The sequence below is a fragment of the Pararge aegeria genome, chromosome 25, assembly GCF_905163445.1.
Source record: "Pararge aegeria chromosome 25, ilParAegt1.1, whole genome shotgun sequence".
NCBI classification, from domain to species: Eukaryota; Metazoa; Arthropoda; class Insecta; order Lepidoptera; family Nymphalidae; genus Pararge; species Pararge aegeria.
The window spans coordinates 456,618-476,630 of NC_053204.1; the positions used below are offsets into that span (position 1 = coordinate 456,618).

The window sequence follows — 20,013 nt, forward strand, 5'->3', positions numbered from 1 at the left end:
TGGTGGCCTGCCATTAGGGTCAGACTGGCTGAGGAAAGGTGTCCCATTAACATCAGGCGGGTCATCGACAGCTGGAAGAAACCACTAGTTGGAAGGAGTTCTGTGGTACACAAAGCAAGGAAGGGGTATGGGACAGCCTATACAGAATTATTGGAAGAACCACAATAAGGCAGGAAGACTTACCACTTACCGAAAAAGGTCACACCTGTGGCCCCCTGGAGTCGGTCCGGTTGCTCGCAGACACTTTTTACCCGGAGGACTCTGAGGAGAGCGACAGTCCGGAGCACCGTCGAATTAGAGAGACCGCAGAGCTGGTGAACGAGGGATCCAATGAGGAAACATTGGATCCACCCTTTACTATGGGCGAGCTCCGTGGTGCTCCGGCTGTTGCCGGTTCTAGGCAAGATCCTGGAGAAGATGCTGATGAACCGAATAAAATGGCACATTTTGCCCGGGATTAGTACTTGCCAGTATGGCTTTATGCCACAAAGAAGCACCGAAGACGCCCTCTATGCCCTGACGCAACATATAGATAGCAAACTAAAACAAAAGAAAATAGTAACCATGATATCACTGGACATAGAGGGAGCCTTCGATAGTGCTTGGTGGCCTGCCATTAGGGTCAGACTGGCTGAGGAAAGGTGTCCCATTAACATCAGGCGGGTCATCGACAGCTACCTCCGGGGTCGTAGGGTTAGGGTGCGGTATGCCGGTCAGGAATACTCTAAACGCACAACAAAGGGGTGTGTGCAAGGCTCGATTGGGGGTCCAATCCTGTGGAACCTGCTCCTCGACCCGTTGCTTAAGGGCCTAGAAAAACGAGGCGACTATTGTCAGGCCTTTGCCGACGATGTCGTCCTCGTCTTCGACGACGACACGGGACTCGAGATTTCTAGGCGGGCCAATGCGGCCCTTGCCTATGTCCGGGAGTGGGGAGTCCGAAATAAGTTGAAATTCGCGCCAAATAAAACAAAGGCCATGGTCATTACGAAGAAACTTAAATACGACTCCCCGCTCCTGACCATGGGAGGGATCGACATTGGTCTGTCGGATGAGATCAAAGTCCTGGGTCTTACAATTGACAAGGGACTGACCTTCAATGCACATGTAACCAACACGTGCAAAAAGGTGCAGGGTCTTTATAAGCAACTGTGTCGAGCAGCCAAGGTGAGCTGGGGACTCCATCCCCAAATCATCAAAATAATTTATACGGCAGTGGTGGAACCGGTGGTCCTTTACGCGGCCAGCGCGTGGGCACCGGCTACTAAAAAACTTGGAGTGCGCAAACAGCTCAACTTCATCCAGCGGTCATTCGCCCAAAAAATCGCCAAAGCCTATCGGACTGTCTCCTCGAACTCAGCGATGATACTAGCTGGAATACTTCCCCTTGACCTAAGGGTCCAGGAATCGGCAGCCCTATATATGGCGAAAAGAGGAGTATTCCACCAGCTTCCAGGAGACAGGTCGATAGAGGTGAAACTAAATTACGCGGAGCAGCAACAGGAACACCCTGCGTGCCGCATCGCCATCGACTACTCCTGCCTTGAGAACCCTCCATCTGAATCCACTATAGGACACTCTTCCGATCAAGCGTTCATCTACACAGATGGAAGCAAGATCGAGGGCAAGGTAGGAGCGGCCGTTTCTATTTGGGAGGGTGGCGCCGAGATTAAATCTATGAAGTTGAAGCTGGAGTCGTACTGCACCGTTTTCCAAGCGGAGTTGTACGCTCTGGATGCCGCAACTAAATGGGCCCTAAAATGCACAAAAAGCGAAATCTGGATCCTTAGCGATTCGAGATCCGCTTTAGATCTCATCAAAAGCGGCAGAGTTGCACATCCACTGGCGTACGACATACGCAGGAACATCGGTGCAGTACAGGCCCAGGGGCGCACAGTAAAATTGTTCTGGATTAAAGCCCACGTCGGCAATGCAGGCAATGAGCGCGCCGACAGCCTGGCAAAACAGGCCGCGCTGAACACTAAGACCACCGCAACGTACAGCGCCTGCCCAGTTTCCTTTGCTAAAATAACGATTAGAGCGGAAACGCAAAATCAGTGGCAGCAGCGCTACGACGAACAAACCACCGCCAGCACTACTAAGGTCTTCCTACCAAACGTAAAAGCCGCACATAAAATAATGGTGGCAACAGAAATCACGCCTATACTCACACAAACACTTAGTGGCCATGGTGGGTTTCTTAAATATCTCCACCGTTTCAAACTAAAAGATAGTCCCTTGTGCAAGTGCGGTATGGCCAGAGACGAGGAACCCATCCACCTGCTGGTGGAATGCCCAAGATTTGGTAGGCAGAGGCACGAATTCACGAGCACGAGTTTCTAAATTTTCAAACACAATTTCCACATAAGCGTGTGCTCCTCACTGGACTGCACGACACCCGCACGCGCGAGAGCGGCGCGCACGCGAATTTCGCACACTTTAGACTGTCTAAAAAGACAAAAATTTTGAACCGAGGCTTCATAGGCCCTAGAAAACTGCCATACTTTGAGTGATTTCATTCAAAGGAGCTCAAAACAGAACTTGAACAGCAAAGGGAAATTGTGGCTGCGGCTAGGGCTGACATGGGAGCCGTCAGAACTGCAGTGAACCAGCTATGCGTAAATCTGGAAACCAACGGCGTTACCTATGCGGCCATGGCCGCAACCACAAAATCGGCCCCGACTCTTATCCCTCATCCTCAGTCTGTCCATTCACTAATTATATCCTCAGCTGACACTCAGGACACAAGCGAAGATGTCATCGGCAAGATACGGAATGCAGTGAGTGCGAAAACCTCCGGCCTGCGAGTGGACAGGCTCAGGAAAGTTAGAGACCAAAAAGTGGTGTTGGGTTGCCAAACCCGGGACGAGCTGGCCAAGGTGGCGGATAGGCTTAGGTTAGGTTAGGTTAGGTTAGAAACCCAACACTTCTCATAGAGGAAAAAGAGAATAAGGACCCCCTAGTCATTCTCAAGAACGTCCTTAACTACAACACAGATGAGGACATACTATGCGCCCTGCAAACACAAAATGCGCACATACTGGGGGCGATACCTGAAGGAAACTATAGGGCTGCTGTGAGGTATCGACGGAAGGCAAGAAATCCGCTCGAGTGCCACGCAGTCCTGCAGGTATCGCCACCAGTATGGCAAAGCCTGACACAAGTAGGCAGGGCGCATATCGATCTGCAGAGGGTGCTGGTTGAAGACCAATCGCCATTGATCCAATGCACACGATGTCTGGCATACGGACATGGCAAGAAGCTCTGCGCGGAGGCGGTAGACCAGTGCAGTCATTGCACCGGGCCGCACCTGCGCAGAGATTGCCCCCACTGGACAGCAGGCGAAAAGGCGACATGCCGTAACTGCCGGGTGGCTAAATTGGAAAAGGCGGATCATGACACTTTTTCTAAAGAATGTCCAATTCGAAAAAAATGGGACGGGCTATCAAGAATGAGCGTCGCCTATTGCTGAAGGCGTCACAGATATAGCCTCGCATGAATTGAGCGATGGCAGAGTGGTGAGCTCGGATCACGGCACAATAATACTAAAATACAAAAAAAATATAATATCTAATATTCACACACAATGCTATAAAACAAAATTGAGCGGGTTTCATGCGAAATCCGAACAAATTTTGATGGAAAATAACAGCGGAAAAATTAAAAATAAAACACAACTATTAGCCCTTACAAAACCAAAAATCTACAATATAATAACTAGGAAATTCCACCCACCAAATGTCGCCATCATCACAACCGTATCCGAGATTACCACCAATGCGTCGCCAAGTTTGATCACCGGCAAAATAAAATGTATAATGTATGAATATTGAGTTGGTTACTGAGTTAACAAATTAGGTATTCATATTATACTAAATATCTATCACTTATATATAAATATCTTTTAAAAATAGTTGTTAAAATTAATAAACAATAAATAATAAATTCTGACCCTTTTCATTACCCTAATTATAATAAATAAATAAAGAAATTACATAGAAATACAAATTGGAACGATAAATAAGACACAACGCATTCAAATATATCTACAACCAAGAACCATAGTAACAATTACACAGCACTCAAACACATAACACAATACACAAACGTAAACAGCAACCATACCACAACACTACAGCATGCATAATGAAAGAAATATGTTTACCTTATATTATAAGAATAAAAGAAATAAACATATTTAATATTATAGCATATCAAATGAAACAACATACAATAAAACAATAATCTTATTATATCTATATTATCCTTAACTAAGTTCTATGAAATAGAAAACGGATGTACAAGGTCTCCGACCACCATGGCGGAGGAAAAGGGTTGCTCCAAGGAATATTAGAGTATTAAAAAAAAAAAAAAAAAAAAACCTAACCTAACCTAACCTAACCTTTTTTTTTTTTTTTTTTTTTTAACGCTGGGAAATGCGTTTATGCATCCCCTCCGGAAACAGCACATCCGAAGCTGCGCCGTTTCCGGAGGGGTATGTGGGACTCACTGGTATAAAGCGGCCAGAATACCCACTAAAACCAAGCGATGTTCCTACTCGTCGCCTAGTGACTGGGACATGGGAACACTTGCGCAATCTTCCACATCCCAGCCAGCGGCGTCTGCCGAGGCAGACCCTCCACAGGGGGACCTTTTCGAGGTCTCCAAACTCCGTCAGAGGCGTACCAGGAACATTCGGTGCGCCTCCCGACTCGAGGACGTTTCTCGTCGGGCGACTTATACCTCAAATCAGGCGCCCGAGGCTCCTCGTTAGGGTGGCAGGTGGCGTTCGTGAGCACGTCGCCTGCGACCCGCTCTTCGGCGACGGAGAGGATCCGCGACTGCGTCCTCCTCCCGCCGCCGTTCCGCTGCCTCCTTCTGCGTCATGACCTCCTCACAGAAGGAGGCGACGGCGTTCCAGGACCTCTCGCCGCTCACCATGGCGCGAACAACGGTGGGCAGCGAGAGATCGGGACCAACTATTGCCACGAGTGCGGCTCGCTGAATCGACCACTGAACGCACGAGTCCAGTGTGTGCTGTGCCGAGTCCTCGGCGTAACCGCACTCGTGGCACACCTCTGTGGGCTCACGTCTTGCGACCTTGCACAGATACCTCCCGAAGCATCCGTGCCCAGAGAGGATCTGCACAAGGTGGAAAGACAGAGAGCCGTGCTTCCGGCCCGTCCAGAGCTCGAGGACGGGCTGGATCGCCTCGATCGTACGGTGGCCGGCCGTCGGCGCAAGAAGCCGCTCCCGCCAAAGAGCGACGAGATGGGCCTCCGCCGTCGACCGCCACGCACGATCACTCACCGGCGCAGGGTGCTCCCCCCTCAGCCGGGCATCCACCCTCCGCCAGTATGCGCTCGAGAGCATTTCGGCGTCCAAATCCCATGGCGGGGTCCCCGCCAATACACACGCTGCCTCGATATCGGGGGTATCGCACGATATGGTGCGATACCCCCGGATCACTCTCACTGCCATGACCCTCTGCGGTTTTCGCAACAGGGCCCGAGTCAGAGCAGTCAGAGTGTCCGACCAAACGGGCGCCCCGTAGAGCGCCATGGACCGCACCACGCCCGTGTATAGGCGGCGACACCGCGAGCTCGGTCCGCCCAAGTTTGGCAGGAGCCGACTCAGGGCTCCAGCGGCTCCCACGAGCTTTGGGAGAAGACGCCGAAAGTGCTCTTCAAACGTCCATCGGCTGTCGAGGACGAGTCCTAGGTACTTCATCGTACGCTCAACACCGATGGAAACTCCACCCACCACCAATTCGGACCGGGCAGGGGGCGCTCTTCGAGGCCCATGAAAGCACAGGGCCTCAGATTTGTGCAAGGCTACCTCCAGACCCAAAGTCCGAATTCTGGCTACGATATGGGCCACGCCGGCTGTGGCCCTACACCGAGCCTCTCGGAAGTTGCTGCCGCGAGCCGTCAGGAGGGTATCGTCGGCGTAGCAGATCACGTCAACGCCCCCCAGAACGGCTCCGCGCAGCACCCAGTCGTACCCGATGTTCCACAGGAGAGGCCCAAGAACCGAACCCTGTGGAACACCGCACGTCATTTCCCTCTCTGACCAGCCCCCGCTGGTCGGGTACCCGACCGATCGCTCAGAGAGGTAGGCCGCAACGATCCTCCTTAGGTAGAGAGGAACCGCATGGTACCTCAGCGCCTCCCTAATGCAGCCCCAGGGTAGGGTGTTGAAGGCATTGGCAATGTCAAGAGACACTGCCACCAACACCTCGTCCCGGGACACCGCACTGTCCGCTAGGGCCCTCACACGTGCTATCGCGTCCATTGTGGACCTGCCCCGGCGGAAGCCAAACTGATTTGCGCTGAGGTCTGGCCCCACTGTCTCCAAGTGGTGGACGAGGCGAGCTGCAATGACCCGCTCGAAGAGCTTGCTCACCTCGTCCAGCAACACGATCGGTCGGTACGCCGACGGTTCGTGGGCCGGGCGTCCGTCCTTCCGGAGCAGAACCAGTCTCCCTCTTTTCCACTCTCCCGGAAACTGACCCTGCTCAAGACATGCACTAAACAAGGCCCGGACCCACGACTCGAGCGGCCCTAAGGCTAGAGCCCAGGCACGGCCAGGGATGCCGTCGGGGCCTGGGGCGGTGTTTCTTGCGCGCATGCGCAGCACCGCCGCCCACAACTCTCCCTCTGTAACTGCGGGCGCGCCCGGGCTCCAGTCTCTCTCTACAATGGGAGGCGCCATACGAGGTGCCTCCCGTTCGACCACCGACTCCAAGACTAGAGGCTGGAGACTCTGCGTGAGTGGAGGGGCCCAAGAGCGGAGTTTCTTACGGACGGCCTTGTATGGCCTTCCGAATGGGTCACCATCCAATGTCTCCAGCATCTCGTCATCAGCCAGATCTTTGGCAACGCCGATGGCCGTACGCAGCAACCGAACCGCGTCCCTGTAGAGAGAGTAGAGCCGCTCCTCTTCCATCAGGTTGCGTCTTCTCCGCCGGCGGCAACGGGTGTATTGGCGTCTCGCCGCCACGCAAGATCTGCGCAGCAACGTGAGCTCTTCAGACCACCAATACACCGCTCGCTTCGAGGGGACAGAGTGTACTCTCGGCATGGCCCCGTCGCAGATATGTGACATTGCCACGCCGAGACGTGCCACTTCCCCTTCAACTTCTACCAAGTTGCCCTCTCGAGGTGCGGAAAACCACGCCTCGACGAGGGCAACCTCGACCAAAAAGTCCCGGTCCATGCGAGACAGCGACCAACGAGGACCGTCCTCTCGGGTTGGAGCGCTCGGGATACTTGAACTCGCGGAGATGTCGAACCTCACGTATCGGTGGTCCGACAACGTCTCCACGTTTTCAAGTACCTCCCAGCCCCGAACACGGCGCGCCAGGGCAGCATCTGCAAAAGTGACGTCCACAATGGAGCCACCCTGTTGCCGCACGCATGTGTTGACCGACCCTCGGTTTAAGATCGTGAGGCCAGTCGCTGTCGCCCATTCCTCCAGCTCTCGTCCACGCGGATCTGTCGCTGGACACCCCCATGCCACAGATTTAGCATTAAGGTCCCCAGCGACAAGAACGCGGCCGGAGCGTCTTCTGTTTATAAGGACGCCGACTTCAGCAAGAAATTGCTCGAAGTCAGCGAGACTCTTATTCGGCGAGAAGTACACTCCAACCACCATTACGTCGTCAATAAAGGCCGAGACGTATCCCCGACCTCGCACTACATTAACGAAGGCCGGGGAGCCCACTATGGACCGGGACGTCATGGCTACAACTCCGTCCGTATCTCCCACCCAATTATCCCCAGAAGGGACGCGGTAGGGCTCAGCTACCACGGCTACGTGGATCGACCACTGCGCCATGCTCTGGAAAAGGAGGTCCTGAGCTCTGGCGCAGTGGTTGATATTCGCCTGGAGGAGGTTCAGGTCCATTATTAGTCCTCGGCCATTGGAACCTCCTCAGTCCCCTGTGCGTTTCCGCTTGCTGAGGTGAGCAAGAAGACTGCTCAGTAGCCTGGCCTGCCTTCCCTCTCTTCTTCTTGCCCTTCTGTGGGGATACGCAGGACTTGCTGCCCACGCGATGCTCCGCCGGTCTGCCATCCGCCGCACAGACCACGCAATGTGGTGAAGCGGAGCATTCACGGGCCTTATGACCTGGTCGGCCGCAGCGATAGCACAAAGCACTGCGGTCGACTCCTGCCTTGCACTGGGCACCCATGTGCCCCGGTGCCAGGCACCGATAGCACATCAAGGGCCGGGCGTCCAGCAACTTCACTTGCGCAGACACCCATCCCACGAGGAGCCTTCCTCCTGCTACCACCTTCTTGGCAGCTGCAACGGGACAGTGCACTAACACTGCCCCTAGCCCGTCGTAGCCACAAACAACTTCGCCAGCCCGCACTTGCTCGACGGGACATCCTCCTACCGTTGCCACCGCAGCGATAACCTCGGCGCTGGTGATGGAGTCGTCCAGGCCTGTGATCCGCAGGTCAACAGACTTCGAAGGCCTAGATATCCGAACGACCTCGTCACCCAAGACCTCTCTGAGCTTTTTAGCCAAGGAGTCCGCCTTCTCAGCACTGGAGGCCCCAGGGAATTCGAACAGGCGGCCTCCTGTCGCCGCCTTACGAAGTCTGACTCCTTGAGCACCAATGTCTGCTGCGTTTATATTCGCTTTCGCAGCGGCAATGACTTTTGCATAAGTCGCGCCTCTTTCTTCCGCCCCCGGTTGCAGCGTCAATACTACTGCTGATGACCGAGGTGTGCGGAGTTTGCTGGCGCGACTTTTTACTTCAGGCCGTGTCTTAGGACCCACCTTCGTCCATTCCGTTGACTGGCTCTTTCCCTGGTGTGGGCCGGACTCCTGACCCCCTTTCTTTCTCCGTTTATTCTTCTTCTTTCTCTTCTTCCCCGCGGAAGGGGGGGTAGAAGAGGAAGCAGAAGGGTCTGGTGCCCTCCGCGATCGTGTCTGACTCGACGTGGATCCAGCGGGGCGCTGAGGTGGTACCGAGGGCGCCTGTCCTGCGTGCCCGCTGTGTCCAGATCGGGCGGGTCCCTTAGGTGCGCTTTCAGTAGGCGGTTTTGCGGTGCCTGGAGATGGAGATCCCGAAGCCGCAGCAGCATATGTGCGCCCGTCTCGCCTTTTGTCGGTCGCCAAAGGCGGCCGGAGGTTCCTCTCCGGAAGGAGTCTGTCCTCTAGTGACTCCAGGCGGGCATTCAACATTCCTCCGACCTGGACCATCACCGTGTGACAAATCTCCTCCAATGAAGGCGCAGCTGGGGTAACACCAGGGCGGCCAGTTTTGCCTTGTTGAGGAGGACGCATTGCAGGGGGCGCCTCCTCTATCTTGTCCGGGGAAGAGTGATCGGATCCCTGCTTCCGCATACCCTCCATCTCTGTCCGTAATTGGGCCAGCTCTCTGCGGAGGCTAGCCATCTCGGCTTGCAGGCGTGTGTTGTCCGCCTGCAGTCGCCGCGTCTCATCCGAAACGGTGCGCGACCCGAGAACTTCTACTGTCTCCTTGATGGAAGCCGCAGCGTCTTTCAGGTCACGCACGAAGGTGCCCTTCAAGTGGGCAGACTTAGTAGCCACCTTTCTGATGAGGTCCAAGTCTTCCCAGACCTGGTCCTGCAGCCGGGCTGCGGTCTTCTCGTCCACGCGCTGCCCAACTGGTAGCTCTTCTTTACGCGTCTCCCGCCGGAAACGGGCGACAGCAGCCTCCTTGAGGAGGTCATTCTCCGCCTTTTGTTTGGCCTGGGCTTTCACCTCGGCTCTTTTCTCCAAATTAAGGGCCTCCCTGGCCTTGCCAATGCCGACATAACGCCCATGGGTAGGTGGACGCCCTCTACCTCTTACAGGGACTGGTGTCCCCGGCCTTTCCTCGTCAGTCGACATATCATCGCCCTCACTGAGGCGTGGGCGCTTAACTCCTGTCATACCGGACACTGAAAACACCGCCGACGAGCCTGAGCCCGATCTGGGCCTGCTCTCGACGGTTATAAGGCTGCAGTCGGATTCCGACGCCGCCTCTTCAGTTCCACTCCTCTTCTTCCTCCCCCCTTCTCCTACATCCATCCAAAATTTCCCCCCCAATCCTAACTCTTCCTCCTTTCGCATATCTCTTTCGTGCTTTTCAGCTAGGAGTTCGCACCTCTCTAAGGCAACTACCAATTCTTTCCCCCCTTGCACGTTTCCATCTATCCCTATCCCTAAACCCCCCACAAGCCTCTCCTCTTCCTTACGAATGGTGGCCCCCCCGTATACATGGGGCCGATGCGCCACTAGTGACGCACCAAGGGATTCCCCCTCGCGGGGACCCTCCCGGGTAGATTTATTTCCAGTTCGTACTTCCATTTTTGTTTTTGGGCCTAATGGGGACCCTGCCCAGACACCCTAGTGGCTGCACTCCCAGCAACCATGCATCCCATCGGCGGGCATCAAACCTTAGGATTGGGGTAATTTTTTATAGAGGTTGTCTTCCTCGCAGCCCCACGCTCAGTGCGCGGGACCCCCGGTTCCGCTCAGTGCGGATTACGGGTTGCCCGACGGTGGCCGAAGCCAGCGCTCACCGGCCATGAAGACCGGAGAGCCCGCCGCGCTGGGCGTTTCCACCCACACCGGTGATTTTTTACCGAGGTTGTCCTTCCTCGCGGCCTGTAAGGCCCCACCCTCAGTGGCAGCGCACAGAAGCGCCCCACCCCGCCTCGTGCTAGTTTTGGTACGCGCCGGGTTTCCCCGGTACCCCCCATATCTGGGAGGCGTTCCCCTATCCACCACCCGGGGACGCGCCCGATGGGGGACTAGCAACCCCACACGGGAACCTTACCTAACCTAACCTAACCTAACCTAACCTAACCTTTTTTTTTTTTTTTTTTTTTTTTTTGTCGCTGGGAAATGCGTTTAGGCATCCCTCCTGGAGGCTGCGCAGCCAAAACTGTGCAGCCTCCAGCAGGGTATGTGGGACTCGCTGGCCGATGATGTATCAGCCAGAATACCCACTAAAACCCAGCGGAGCCGCCCGCGCCCAAGTTGGAGCGTCAAAGGATCGCGGTCGCATGCAACTTTGACGCCCCGGCGCACTCGTCGGAGGCACGCAATGGTGTCTACGGAGGTGGCATTAGGTGCGCATATCTGCGCCTCCTGCCACCTGTTCCACCTGAGATACGGAGGCACTTCATGGTACCGAAGAAGAAAGAAGAAGAGCCCTAAAGCCGTACTGCTCCGCCGATAGCCCTGGACCGACAGTTTCCAGATGCCCAACTAGTCGGTCTGCAAGGATCTTCTCAAAGACCTTCCCGACCTCGTTGAGCAAGACTATCGGTCTGTACGCCGACGGAGCGTCCAACGGTCGCCCTGCTTTGCGGATAAGGCACAGCAGTCCCTCCTTCCAAGACTTGGGGAACTGTCCAGCCAGTATACACTGGTTGAACAGCTCCCGGAGTCTTGCCTCAAAGTACTCCCTGGTCGTGAATATGACCCGACCCGGGATACCGTCCGGTCCAGGTGCCGTCTTCTTGGTCCGGAGGCGGCCAAGGGCTACGTCCATCTCCTCCCCGGTGATCAGCGGAGCAGAATCGCTATCAGCCAGGGGGGTGGAGCCCCTTCCGGCCTGGGGTACCGGGGAGGACATCGATGGAGGGACATGTCCCTGGGAGTCCGGGAAGAGTCCCTCGACGACGCTCCGCAAGAGCTCCGGCTGGAGGGTCTGGGTTACTGGGGGTCCCTGGTTACGGAGCTTCCTTCTCGCCACGATAAGGGCGTCCCCAGGGGTCCCTACTCAGGCCCTCCAGCAGTTCCTCCCGTGCACGCTCCTTGGCGCAGCTTATGGCCAGCTGAAGGGCCCTCTTGGCCTGGCCGTAAACCTCCCGCAGTTGCTCCTCCAGAACTACGTCCAGTCCGTTCCGCCTACGGCACCGGACATAGTCCCTGCGGGCTCGGTGACTGGCGATACGTAGGACCGCGATCTCGTCCGACCACCAGTACACCCGTTTACGGCGGCGCCATCCACGCGCCCTCGGCATTGCAGAGTCGCATACCTCAGTGAGGTCCGCGCGCAGCTGCTCCGCCCGTTCTCCCACACTGGTGTCCCTCTCATCTCCGGAAGAGGCCCACCGTACAATAATGGAGGCCTCTTTGACCAACTCCCGGTCCATTTGGGTGAGGCACCAACGTGGGAGGCGATTTGGACCCTGGGGAGGTGCCATCGCGACCACCGGGGATGTAGAGACCTCAAATCGGACATAGTTGTGGTCCGATAGGGTCTCCACCCCGTCCTCTACCCTCCAGTTGGCGACTCTGTCGGCAACCGAGGGGGAGGCAAACGACAGGTCCACGATGGAGCCACCCTGCGCGCGGACGCAGGTGTGGACTGTCCCCCTGTTGAGTAGGGAGAGCCCGAGGTGCACAGCCCACACCAGCACAGCCCTGCCTCTGCCGTCCGAGGTGGGACTCCCCCACGCCTGGCTCTTGGCATTGAAGTCTCCAAGAACCAGGGTATGCCCTCCGTTGTGCCGGCGGACGGCTTCGCTGACAGAGTCGAGGAAATCCTCAAATTCTGCCAGCGTGCGGTTAGGGGAAAAGTACAGGCCGACAATGGTGTACTGTCCCCATCCCGCAACCACAAACCCGGGACCCTTCTCGAGAGGTGAGAGGGGAGGGCCCGCGCCGCCCGCCGAAACAACGACTACCGAGTCACACATGTCCCCAACCCAGCGTTCCTGGGTGGGGACATAATATGGCTCGCAAGCCACGACTATGTCGATAGACCACTCTGCGGCGGACTGCAGTAGGAGGTCCTGAGCCCCCGCAGAGTGGTTTAAGTTCGCCTGAAGTACACTGATATGCCGTCTATTCATTTGACGGCATATCAGTGTCTTCGGTCTGCGCTGGGCCACTTCGGTTGCTCTGAGAGGAGACAACTCGGGCCTTCCCTTGAGGGGGGTGGCAGCTCTTCTCCCCCATGATGTGCCCCGACGGCTGAGAGGCGTCCGCGCAGACGGCGCAGCGTATGGGCCTCTCACACCCTGAGTGCCTGTGTCCCTCTTCTCCGCACCGGTAGCACATCTTATCGCGCAAGTACGCGCTTAGGTGCGGACGTGTTTGATTGAATAAGACTTAAATAATGAGTACTAAATGTAATGGATGCAGTGCTGTGATATACGATATATTATATATGGAATGTGCATATGAAAAATGCAGGAAGATATACCACCTAAACTGTTTAGCGGTATCGCAGGAGCAGTTTGAAGAAATGACAGAGGATTACAAAGCAAGTTGGAGATGCCCAGAGTGCATGCGAGCCGTCCCGAAAGGGAATAACGCGGATACTCCAGTTCGAGGTATCACCTTAAACAAGACTTTTACTCCAAGCAGCTGCAACGTGAACACGGTACGTGGTAATCGGGTCGTTCTGGATGAAACTAGGATGGAGGCCGAAGATAGAATACTTGAGGAGATGCGGGAATTTCGTCTCGAAATGAAATCTCGGTTGGAAGAGCAAAAGAAGGAATACACACTTCTTTTAGATAGATTTTCGATGGTGGAATCAGAGTTGCGCGTGATAAAGCAGTCGATGCAGGTAGTCTTACAAAAAGCTAACAAAGTAGATTTATCAGAATCTAAAGTCAAATCATTGTTGGAAAAGAATGAGTGCCTTGAAACTGCACTTAGTGCTATTAGAAGCTCGGTGCAAAGTCAGGTGCCTAAGGAACTGTCTCAAGTACATGGAGAGTCCAAGCGATCTTTTATTAATGCCGGTGAGATACGGGATAATCAAAATACGCAGGTAGTTGCACAAAAGTGTGGGGCCATGAAACCTCCGGGTGCTTACGTTGAGGAGGAGAGAACCTTGCGATCTTTTGCAAACGCCCTTAAGCAGACTGGGAAAATGCAGGGAGATGCACTAAATCGTGGGGCCGCGAAACCAACGGGGGAAGAAAGATCTCAAAGAGCAGGTGATGAAAAGAATGGATCCTGGACGGTAGTGAAGAGGAAGAAAAGCAGATATCCTAATAGTGAAGTAAAAAGAGGAGGTAGTACACAGTCAACTGAAATAAAAGGAAACGAAAAGAAAAAATTTTTACATGTCTGGCGACTTCAGAAGGACACTACTGAGGAAAATTTGGAAAATTTTATTCGAGATAAAATAAAAGAGGTACCAGTCAAAATTGAGAAAATAAAACACAAGACTGAGCGAGATTATGCATCATTTATAATAGGGGTACCAGAGACTAAATATGATCAGTTGTGTCAATCAGAAATTTGGCCGGTAAATGTCGAATTCTGTGAATGGGTTTGGTTTCGTAGGACAGCCAATCACCCAAGATCGGAGGACAAATAGTCATAATAAATGTTTGGAATTATATTACCAAAACGTACGGGGACTGCGAACTAAACTAGATGAATTTTACGCGGGGGTGGCCTCCTCTACCGCAGATTTGTTCGCAGTAACAGAAACCGGTTGCAATGAGTCCATCCATGACGCGGAATTAATTCCACCAGGTTACACGATTTTAAGATGTGACAGAGCAGACGGGCGCAAACAAGGCGGCGCGTTTCTCGTGGCCGCACCGCGCTTGGAACTACGTCGAGTACAATGCGACATCAACATCGACGCACATTCATTCGAACTGGTTTCTGCAACGGTGCACAGGCGCGAGCGGTTTTTGTTTTTGCTATGCGTGGCATACATACCACCAAATAGTTGTGAGAGTGAATACATGGTATTGTTTAGAATAATTGAGGAACATTGTAATCATTATAGCGAGGTAGTAGTAGTAGGAGACTTTAACTTGTATTCGTGTTCGGTAAATATAAATAATTATTTTGAATATTTTCAAACTTATTGTGAGTTTACTCAGAGTAACACAATAGCTAATTGTAATGACAGATGTTTGGATCTTGTTCTGAGTGCGTTATCGGCGGACGGGAGTGTGAAAGTGCGCGCGGTCGCGGCGCCGCTTGTGCCGGTTGATGCGCATCATCCGCCACTCGAGATCGCAGTGACGTTGCGTTCACGTCAGTCTGACGCATTATTACCTGAAGCGAGCCCGCACGCACCTATCGGCTGGAACTTTTATAAGGCTGATTTTGTATCACTGTACTCAGCAATTGCGGCAGCAGACTGGACTCCTGTGTATGCGGCGTTACAGTTGGAGGAAAGTTTGAAATTATTTTATGAAATTCTTACGTCAACTATTGATGACTGGGTCCCGAGAAAAAAGCGAAGCCCTGTAGCACCGGGATATAATTATCCCGAGTGGTACACGGTTGAAATAATTCGCAACATAAAATTAAAAGCGAATCTTCATAGACGGTATAAAGCTAGTAACTCAAGAGCTGATTACGACGCGTTTTCTCAGTGTAGGACAAGGGTAAAAATGATGATAAAAATAGCTCACGAACACTATAGGCGCCGGGTTCAGGATCAACTCCTCAAGGATCCATTATCGTTTTGGAGCTTTACCAAATCAAAAAGAAGTAGTAGGGGTCCACAAAAAATTTTGAAGAACGGGTTAACGTTGACTGCGGAGCAATGCGTTAAAGAGTTTGCTCACTATTTTTTTTCCGTATATAACTCAGAGCCAGCCGAATTAAATGTTAGCGCGGCCATAGCAGCAGCGGGTGGAGAGAACGGAGCGGCGCGGGTACATATGGACCGATTGACCTTGTATGAAGTAAGGCAGGCACTCAAACATCTTAAGCCGAAAAAGTCAGCGGGACCAGATGGCATTCCACCTTACCTATTCAAAGACTGTCGATTCGTTTTAGCAGAACCGTTGCTTCACATATACAATCAGTGCCTGAAGGAAGCTGTGTTTCCAGGAATGTGGAAATTAACTCGAGTCATCCCGGTACCAAAAGGTAGATCAGGAACACAGTTGGAGGGGTACAGGCCGGTAGCGGTACTGTCCACAGCAGCAAAAGTGTTAGAGTCGGCTATTCATAAAATAATTTACAACCAGGTGAGCGCGCAACTCTCGGACGCTCAGCACGGATTTCGGCCAGGGAGGAGTACTACGAGCAACCTTCTCTCTTATATGTCTGTGATTGGTCCAACAATTGACAACGGGGGCCAGACTGATGCAGCATATTTTGACTTTAGTAAGGCATTCGATTTAGTGGATAACGATGTGTTGCTCAAAAAATTAGCAGCAGTTGGGTTCACTCCGCATCTACTGAATTTTTTTGCGAGTTACTTAAAAGATAGGCAACAATACGTAGAATATAGGGGTCATAGGTCAGAACCGTATTACACTAGATCCGGTGTGAGTCAGGGCAGCAACCTGGGACCCTTGCAGTTTATATTAATGATAAACGACCTGCCACAGGTGATCCAGGATTGTAAGTGTTGGGTTTTTTGCGGACGACCTCAAGCTCTCTCGGACTGTGGATGACGGGAATGACTGTACGAGGATGCAGCAAGACATTGATAGAGTAGTCAAATGGAGTAAGGACAATCACTTACAATTTAACACTTCAAAATGTGCTACAATCACATTCTCTAAGAAACGGTCACCCATCCGGTATGATTACAATATCGATGGGGTGTCAATGACAAGAGTTTCAGAGGTGAGGGACTTGGGGGTTGGTTTGAACTCGGAGCTTACTTTTGGAAATCACATTATAAAATGCTGTAAGAAAGCTTTCAAAAATTTAGGATTCCTACTTCGTACAGTTAGGGGATTCAATAACATAAAAGCGGTGATAGCATTGTACAATGCTCTGGTTAGGAGCCAATTGGAAAGTAACTCAGTCATTTGGGCTCCACATGAGGTTAAATATAGCCTTATGTTGGAGCGAGTGCAAAATAAATTCGTTAGGTACCTGTACATGAGGCTTTATGGGGTATACCCATACTATCCCTTAATGTACCCAACACTATTTGTTCTGGGTATGGTAGGGTATAACGAGCTAAAAGTTAGGAGGGAGCTAACACTTATATTGTATATGTTTAAAATAATTAGGGGGAAGTTGCATAATGCGGACGTTTTAGGTCAGATTAATCTCTGTGCCCCGGACCGGTTCGTGTGGCGCAGGCGCAGGCCGCCCCTGCTGGCGGTGCCGCGCGGACGAACCAACTTGCTCAACAAGGCGCCGCTGACGCGCGCGATTCGCACCCTAAACGACATAGCTGAGAGAACGGATCTGTTTTGTTGTACTCTGACTGAACTCACAAAGGTTGCTTTGTGGTGCATTTGCTACTCTTGTAAAGTTTAGTGTGTAGGTAGTATCTACGCTAGTGCATTAGGAAATTCCTGTAAACTAGTCGTAAGTTGGAAATAAATAAATAAATAAATAAATAAATAAATAAATAAATAAATAAATAAATAAATAAATAAATAAATAAATAAATAAATAAATAAATAAATAAATAAATAAATAAATAAATAAATAAATAAATAAATAAATAAATAAATAAATAAATCTTGCTCCGGTCACCCATCGCCGTTTTTGTAGGGCGAACAACCTCCGCTACCCCCTCCAACGCTTTGCGAAGGTGATCTGCCAATAACTCCGCCTGATCCTGGGTGTTCTCCTTTGGCAGCTCCAAGAGCCTAGCCCCTGTCGCAGAGCGGCGAATCCGCATCCCCGCGCCTATGCCAATCTCTCCCAAGTTGACCCTTTGCTCAGCCTGCTCTAAGACCTGAGCGTAGGTCACACCTCTACTGACCGCCTCGGGAGCCAGAGTTATGATGACGGCGGCCGTCTTAGGGGGAGCCAGGCTGGGCTTCCGCTTAGGGGCCGCTGCGGTCGGGGGCCTCGGCGTTGACGTCGCGGGATTGGCGCCTGGGGCATTTTTGCCCCTGGTCTTTCGACCCACCACTTCCGACCAAGCTTCAGCCTCGGGTGCTGTCCGGCTTGAGCCTGCCCTCGCTGGAGGCTCCTCAGGAGTCGCTGGAGCCACGTTCGTTCTGAGGCCCCCCGATCGAGCCGCAGCCGCCTGTGGGGTCCCGGCGGAGCGCGGCGGTGGCGGCCCTCTTCTATCCGAGGAGAGCGGTGGGCGAGTCACCTTTTCTGGGAGGAGACGCTCCTCGATTCCCGCGAAACGGGCGTCTAGCATCGTCCCGACTGAGGCCACTATGGAGGCTTTCAGCTCCTCCAAGACGTCTACATCCAAGACCGCTGCAGGTGGCACGGACGCTCCTGCCCCTCTCGTCGCCGCCCTTGCCGCCTCTTTGGCCATCGCGGTCTTCATCTCCGCGAAGTCCCGCCGATACGCCTTCTGCTCCGTCCTTATCAGGTCAAGCTCAGAGCGGAGGCGGGCGTTGTCTGCCCGCAAGCGGCGGGTTTCTTCAGCCTCAGTCCGTGAGCTGAGGGCCTCCACTATGGCTTGCAACTCCGAGGCAGCCTCCTTGAATTTTTTGACGTACGTCCCTTTCAGATTGCTGGACTTACTAGCCATCTGAATAAGGGACGCCGTGCTCCTTCCGGCCCAGGCACGCAGCTCTTGCACCCCGAGCTTGGTGGGGTCCTCCCGGCAAGACTCTTCGCTCGCCGGTTCCTCCTCCGCATCCAGAACTGCGGTTCGAGCCTCCTGTCCTACTATGCGGTCCTGAAGGAACCGATTGAAGGCAGCCTCCTTTTGTTCCTCAGCCGCCACCCTGAGTTCAGTCATGGCGCTTCTCACGCCATAGTTCCCCCTTGATGCCGGCGTCGAGCACCGCGACATCGACGAGTTCCGGGAGCTCGGCGAAACGGAATCATCCCGGCGCGAGTACCTCGCAACAACAGGGGTACGGGCCGAAGCTCCGCCCCTTACTGCAACCGCCCTATTGCTCCGGCGTGAACGCGTCTGCGGTCCTGGAGCGCCATCCCTCCCCGATGACAATTCATCCGCCATCTCCGACGGTCCACCTGTCTGTAAAGCCAGACAGGCCAACAGTCAGGGACAGCCAAACTTAACAATTATCAACAGCAAGTGAGAAAAACAATAACAACAGCCAACAGTCAACAAAACAAGATAAGAAATAACAACCTGTGGCCCTTAAAAGGGCCCTTTGACAATCCCCCTATCCCTGTTAAAACTACAATAACAATAACAATAACAAACAAAAGCCACCACCCACAAAAAACAACCGCAATCCAACCTAAAAAAGACTTAAAACTACAATAACAATAATAATAACGATAACAACAACCACTGACAACAACAAACAACAACAACAGCCACTGCCACTACCACTGGCCCTGAAAAGGGCCTTTGAAAAACCAACCGGTTTTAACAATTTAAGATCCAGCACAATAAATGTACATACAGCCTTAATGTGCCTAATGTCAATCCATGTCTGTACCTTAAATATAGTTCACAACCGCTGGTAACCTCAACCTAACATAACCTAACCCAACCGAAGCGGACCTAATCTAGGTCGCTTTGGTCTTTCGTTACGCATGAAAAATGGATTTCTCTTTTCCTGAGTAACCAAACCTTGCCCACTCGCGGGCCAATCGATAGCATTTATAAAGGCAGATCCCCCACCCGTTCACTGCCCGAGAGGACGTAATATGGCTTAGCCACAACAGCAACACTCAAGCACTTTCTTGGATGCTGCAACTGTGCAACGCAGCCACACTGTTCCTAGGCCCCCCGCGTCCTGCCTGATTTCTGTTCTGGAGACACCAACCTTGGCCACAGCACCCACGACATCTTAAGAGAAGTAAGCAAGCATCGAGTGGCGTTGAACGTGACCTTGTTATGAGACTAGAAGATCACAGTGCAGTGTTTCGGGAACGTGACAGGGATATTGAGCTCTTTTTATAGAATTGTTAAAAAGGTAAACGAGTCTCCTGGTGATCCTAGCCAGCAGCTTAGGTGCCTGCCTCACTGCGGTGGTTTTGAAGAATTTCTAGTGACAACCCACCGGTTTCGACCTGGGTTGGTTTATCTAGTTATTACAAATATTCGCACAGGTTTGAAATATTTTTAGTAACTCTCGCTTTATCTAATACTTCTCTCGTGATCGATGAATAAAAAGAAAGACACTAAATTGTGACAAATAATTTATTATTCTCCAAAAACAAAATAACTGTATAAATGA

The 20,013-nt window shown here is 52.7% G+C and overlaps 3 protein-coding genes across 3 annotated transcripts; 1 reads left to right on the top strand and 2 right to left on the bottom strand.

Annotated features, from left to right (window-relative positions):
* The first annotated feature begins 480 nt into the window (after positions 1 to 480).
* On the top strand, positions 481 to 2,343 carry LOC120634711. Its single transcript, XM_039905485.1, has one exon. The coding sequence runs from the start codon at positions 481 to 483 to the stop codon at positions 2,341 to 2,343; it is 1,863 nt and encodes a 620-aa protein (XP_039761419.1).
* Positions 2,344 to 8,123: 5,780 nt separating this feature from the next.
* LOC120634712 lies at positions 8,124 to 10,093 on the bottom strand. Its single transcript, XM_039905486.1, has 3 exons — positions 9,410 to 10,093; positions 8,214 to 9,208; positions 8,124 to 8,130 (listed from the first exon to the last, which is right to left on the bottom strand). The coding sequence occupies exons 1-3, from the start codon at positions 10,091 to 10,093 to the stop codon at positions 8,124 to 8,126; spliced, it is 1,686 nt and encodes a 561-aa protein (XP_039761420.1).
* Positions 10,094 to 16,971: 6,878 nt separating this feature from the next.
* Positions 16,972 to 18,818, bottom strand: LOC120634713. The gene is made up of 2 exons (XM_039905487.1): positions 17,417 to 18,818; positions 16,972 to 17,108 (listed from the first exon to the last, which is right to left on the bottom strand). Exons 1-2 carry the CDS (start codon positions 18,816 to 18,818, stop codon positions 16,972 to 16,974), a joined length of 1,539 nt encoding a protein of 512 aa, XP_039761421.1.
* Between the last annotated feature and the right edge of the window lie 1,195 nt (positions 18,819 to 20,013).